At 33.7% G+C, this 5,725-nt stretch overlaps 1 protein-coding gene across 6 annotated transcripts; it reads right to left on the bottom strand.

The window, feature by feature from the left end:
* Window positions 1–334: 334 nt before the first annotated feature.
* On the bottom strand, window positions 335–2,760 carry LOC110019052 (transcription factor bHLH18-like). Of its 6 annotated transcripts, none has more exons than XM_020716584.1 (5): window positions 2,632–2,760; window positions 1,965–2,054; window positions 1,298–1,873; window positions 803–1,186; window positions 335–496 (listed from the first exon to the last, which is right to left on the bottom strand). In XM_020716584.1, exons 2-5 carry the CDS (start codon window positions 2,025–2,027, stop codon window positions 413–415), a joined length of 1,107 nt encoding a protein of 368 aa, XP_020572243.1. In that variant the 5' UTR covers window positions 2,028–2,054; window positions 2,632–2,760; the 3' UTR covers window positions 335–412. The 6 variants fall into 6 exon arrangements, with proteins under 6 accessions (XP_020572243.1, XP_020572242.1, XP_020572245.1 ...); XM_020716583.1 differs by having other exon boundaries at window positions 2,586–2,760; XM_020716586.1 differs by having other exon boundaries at window positions 1,298–1,870; window positions 2,582–2,760.
* Between the last annotated feature and the right edge of the window lie 2,965 nt (window positions 2,761–5,725).

Genomic DNA, 5,725 nt, shown 5'->3' on the forward strand with positions numbered 1-5,725 from the left:
GCAGGGCCACTCGATCTATAAATCTAGGAAGGGAATGTAAAAGGAAAGAAAAGTGAGTAACAGTATTCTGATTTGAATTTGATTAAAATAGTTTTTAATAATTATTAATTTATGTTAAGATGAGTATAATACATGATTAATTTATCAAAATATTATATTTTACTCATCCTAAAATAAATTAATAATTATGAAACTAAATAAAAATCAAATTTTGATGAGAATAAATTTACCCAAACTTCTTCCTCATCCTAAAATAAATTAATAATTATGAAACTAAATCAAAATCAAATTTTGATGAGAATAAATTTACCCAATCTTCTTCCAACATAGAGAGAGAGAGAGAGAGAGAGAGAGAGAGAGAGAGAGAACTAGAGAGCACCCAAAACCTCTGCAGACCTATAACTACTAAAAGTCAAATCCTTGAGATGAAGGAGCTGAAAGTAGAGCTCAAATTCCTCACCAGCTCCATTGCTGTCATGGAAAAGCCTTCCTCAATCTGCAAATTAAATTTCTTTAAATAGTTTATCAATCATATTTTTCACCAATTTCAATATATATATTTATATAAAAATCTGATAAATAAAATTGAAGAGGAAGAGCACTTTTGCCAGAGTTGACTACTTTATATAAGTGGAATCTGTTCAAATCAGCACTTGAAAGAAAATTACTTTTAAATAAAAAATTAAAACATGGAAATTTTTTACAGTTAGCTACCTGAGGTGAATTAAGGAGCTAAAATATGAGTATCACTCTACAATTATCACAAAAATTAACTGATTTGAGAATTGTAAGGAATTATTACCTGAGCCATCACTGTAATGTCGAGAGAGGAAGCTGGAAAGGGCAGAGCGCTTATGCTGACGACGCAAAGCTGGAGTTTTTCGATTTCCGACAGGGCTCTCACCAAAATTCCCTTTTTACACTCGCAGTGGATTTTGATAAGGACTGTCCTGTCCGATAGCTTCACCTCTATCTCCGGCTGGGAGTGGCCGCCGTCGGTGGTGCTCTCGCCGGAGGAGGAGATGTCGGTTTCGTCGTTGGTAGTGATAGTGCTGAGCTGAGATTTTTTTATGAGGATGGTTGACTTGACCGTTGCCTTTGCAGCTTGATCCTCAAGGCACTTTACTTTTTCCTGCAATGTCTTCAGATACTTGATAGCATCACCCAGCACCGAAGCCTTATCCATCTGCAAAAGCTCAGTTTTTTAATCATGAAAGATGATTTAGGCTTAAGAAAACTGAAATGAAAGCAGGATTTTTAAGTTATTTGAGTATTCGAGTACTGTGAACTAGAGCACCTTCTTAAGATCAGGTACAATGGCTGAAAGTGCTATGAATCTCTGACTAAGCTTCTCCCTGCGCTTTCTCTCAGCCATAATGTGCTCTTGGTTATGAGAAGAAGGCCTTGAAGCTACAGCACTAGCTTTCTTCTTCCCCTGCAAAGCAGCCATGGCTTGATGGCTTCTCTTCAAACTGTTACCTTTCCCTTCCTCTGTGTTAACCGTGGCAATTACCAGGTTTTTATAGAGCTCCGAGCTATTATCAGGGGAGTCCGGTCTACCAAAAGAGAGGATGCTCGGGGACGAAACGGTGGGAGGAAGGATAGACTTTTGCAGGGTGGCGATGGAGTCCCAGCTCTTAGTCTTAGCCATCTTTTTCAATCGCTCGTTGGCGGCCATGGCTGCATTGGCATGAGAGGAGTCAATGGATGAGCTACTGCTGAAGGTGTTGGATGTAATGCTCGCTGCTGGATTCAAAGTTTGACTTTCAGATGAGAGAGTTTGATGCAGGTCATCATCCCATATGTTGGGAGATATGAGCTGGTCTAGAGAGCTTAGTTCCCATTGCTGGTAATTCGGATCTGGCATTTCCTGCTACTTGCAAAAACAAAAACAGAGTTTTTTTCTTTTATTTTCTTTCAGAAGAATAAGCTGATTTGTTCACTGGAAAAAAAAAAAGGAATACAATGTCTGAGAGCCAGGGTGCTTCGGTTGCCTGCGATTCCATTGTGATCGAGTGATTTAGCATTGGCTTTGATCGGAGATGTTGCAAGAACTGTAAATATGATTAGAGTCGTCAATTTATAGTTAAGAAAATTGGCAATGCACAATGGAAAATTTTTGGATCAGAATACTTTTTAGTGTAGAGGATGATATATTTTTTTAGTCGTAAAACTTATGTATAAAAGTTATAGTCAACGTAATAATCTAACTGATATTTTCATTAAAAACAAAACGGTAAAGAACCGTTTTCAAGCTCAAGGAGTCAAGCAGTCAGTCACAAGTACCAGTTCAAACACAAGAGAGAAACAGATGCAGATCAGAAACCACTACACAGAAGAAGAGGACAGACTCAAGAATGAGAATATTAAGCCGTTCGATGCTGTTGATTATAGATTAGTAGGGCGGAAAAAAATGCAACTTTTGAAACCGGGAAAAGAACATGTTTCACTTTCTGTCATCGAAAAATTTTAAATTTGAATTGCAAAACAAATGAAACATCCCAACAATAATCAGATGCGTTCATCAAAATCAGAATTTGAAAAGGCTAAAAGAGTAGAGAAAGCAAAGCAGAATACATGCCTACCCTTTGACTCAAAAAACTCTTATGGTTTCTAATATATTCCTCTAACCTTGAAGCAGAATATAAAGAAGAAGAAGAAGAAGGAAATCTCTCTCACTCCCTCTCTCTCTCTCTCTCTCTCTCTGTGGCTGGCGCGCGCCCTCTGTTTCAGTTGTGAGAGCAGTACCTACCAGTGAGATACTGACATATAACGCCGTAGGATAAGACTGTGCCTCGTGGTCGGATTTGGCTTTTATCGATAAGAACAGTACCCTCAAATCTTTCTTATTTTGTCCCATTTAAATTTGGGTGCCCAAATTTAAATTCGATGTACAATAACATGTCGAATGGGTGGGTTGATCTGAGAAATCGGTCCTAATTTGATAAATCGATGGGTTCAATTATGTTCAAACACTCACTCACTGTCTTTTTTCTTTCTTTTTATTTCTAGATCTCGAGCTAAATAATATGGTCGAAAACAGACAACTCCTGAGAAATGACAATTTTTTATTTCTACAAACAAATGTATCAATACTTTTTGTTTCGACAACTTATGAACAAAATTAATTAGACCTAATTATCATTAGCTATTTATAATTTTTCTGAGGTCATGTATATATATATATATATATATATATATATAATATTAGGATTTGTAATTTATAAAATTCAACTTCATGACCCAAAATTCATAAAATTAAATGACCAAGATCTTTGAATTTATGATTTTCACATACTCATAAATGAGATATATGTACATGTATTCATGATCGTTGAATTCAATTTGAAGAGATAGAATTTCTCTCTCTAATCCTTATTTATTTCTGTACTTTCCGATTGAGAGAAAATATACATACTTCTTATAGGGAGAAAGAGGACCCTTCTCTTATTTATAAGAGAAAAGATAATTTTTTTTAGAAGAGACACAACATTTTAAATTTTCACTTAATTATCCATTATTAACCACCATCCATCATGGTGATTATTGACCAATAGGATTTATGATAATTTAATTAATTAATTAAAATGAAAGGATACGATGTCTTTTGGGAAGTAACAAGACCGAAGTAACATGACCCTTCATTTAGGATAATTGAATTAATTAATTAAAGCAAAAGGATGCGGTGTCTATTGGGAAGAGACACGACCCTCTTCTTTTTAATTAATTAATTAATTACCATTAAAGTATAACAAGACCCTTCATTTAGGATAATTGAATTAATTAATTAAAGCGAAAGGATGCGGTGCCTATTGGGAAGAGACATGACCCTCTTCTTTTTAATTAATTAATTAATTACTATTAAAGTAAATGGGCCACATAAATAAAATAATGAAAAACTAACATTCTCTCACTTGGCCCACGTAATACTTAATAGTGCATAACATACTGCTCAAAATATAAGTTAAAATCATTCTTTATATTGGTCAAATCATAAATCATAAGAAACAAGAAAATTGAGCCCAAAGTGTCAAAATACAAAAAACATAAAACTAATAAAGAGTTTTGGTAATGTCTATTGTCGCAACATGTTCGTTAAATGTCTTCAGTGACAACTCTTTCGTTAAAGAATCTGCAATCATGAGATTGGTGCTAATATGCTCAATTGACACCCTATGTTTCTGAATTTCTTCTTTAACAACAGGGTAATTTAATTTCATGTGTTTAGCACATTTGGAATACCTGTTGTTTTTAGAAAAGAAGACTGTTGTGGAGTTATCACACTAAATTTTCAGCTGCTCGGCAATACTGTCGACAAGTTCAAGTCCTGAAATAAAATTCTGCAATCATAAGCCCTGAATTGTAGCTTTGAAGCATGCCACAAATTTAACTTTCATAGTGGATGCAACAATGATCTGTTTCACACTTTTTTATATTGAATATCTTAAAAATTCTATCAATATATGTTTTCTGAGACAATCCTAATAATCATTGTGATCTATCACGACATATTTCAATTTTAATCACATAGGATGCCTCGCTCATATCTTTCATTTCAAAGCTCTTAGAGAGAAAATTCTTGGTTTCATACAACAAGCCAAGATCATTAGTAACCAACAAGATATTATCAACATACACAATAAGAAATATGATCTTGCTCCCATTGTCGGGAAACTTGCTTAAGTCTGTATATTGATTTGTTAAGTTTACACACCATGTGTTCCTTTCCTTCAACCTAAAATCCTTCAGGTTGACTCATGTAGACATCTTAATCTAAATTCTCATTTAGAAAAGAAAGTTCTTGACTCATGTAGACATCTTCATCTAAATTCTCATTTAGAAAAGGAAGTTTAGAAAGTTCTTACAACCATTTGATGTAACTCCAAATCATCATGAGCTACTAGTGACAAGATAATTCTAAATAAATCTTTCTTAGAAACTGGAGAAAATGTTTGTTTATAGTGGATGTCATCTTTCTGAGTGAAATCTTTGGCAACAAGCCTGGCTTTATATCGTTCAATAGTGTCATTCAAGTCGCGTTTGGTCTTAAAGACTCATTTACACCCGACTCTTTTACAATTTTCAAGCAATTCAACGACATCTAAAACTTTATTGTGATCCATCAATTTCAACTCATCTTTCATTGCATCTAACTATTCAGCAGAATTTGCACTTTCTATGGCTTGTGAAAATGAAACTGGATCTTCATTGTCTCCCAACTCAAATTCAAACTCACGTAGATAAACAACATAATCATCAAACTCATGTAGATAAACCACATAATCAACCTGGGCGATCCACAAATATTTTATAATCAATGAATTTCAATATACTCATAATTAAATACAAAATTGTTTAATAATAAGCATCATATACGTATGAGTAATTAAATTTATTTAATTTGACATATATTAAACATACAAATTTGGTCACTTTGATGACTAACAAATAAAACATAATATGGACATCGAATAAACAATAATATCTCAATTCACCGATTAACTATTCACCGATTATTCACCGATTAACTTTAGTGATCTAATTCCAAGAACTAATTTACAATGGAAATTTTATGCAATTAACATAAGTAAAATTAAATGAACAATCACAAATTAACAATCTGTCTCTGATACCACATGTTAGGATTTGTAATTTATAAAATCCAACTTCATGACCCATAATTCATAAAATTAAATGACCAAGAACTTTGAATTTATGATTTTCA

The sequence above is a fragment of the Phalaenopsis equestris genome, unplaced genomic scaffold (assembly GCF_001263595.1).
Source record: "Phalaenopsis equestris unplaced genomic scaffold, ASM126359v1 Scaffold000041, whole genome shotgun sequence".
Taxonomy (NCBI): Eukaryota; Viridiplantae; Streptophyta; class Magnoliopsida; order Asparagales; family Orchidaceae; genus Phalaenopsis; species Phalaenopsis equestris.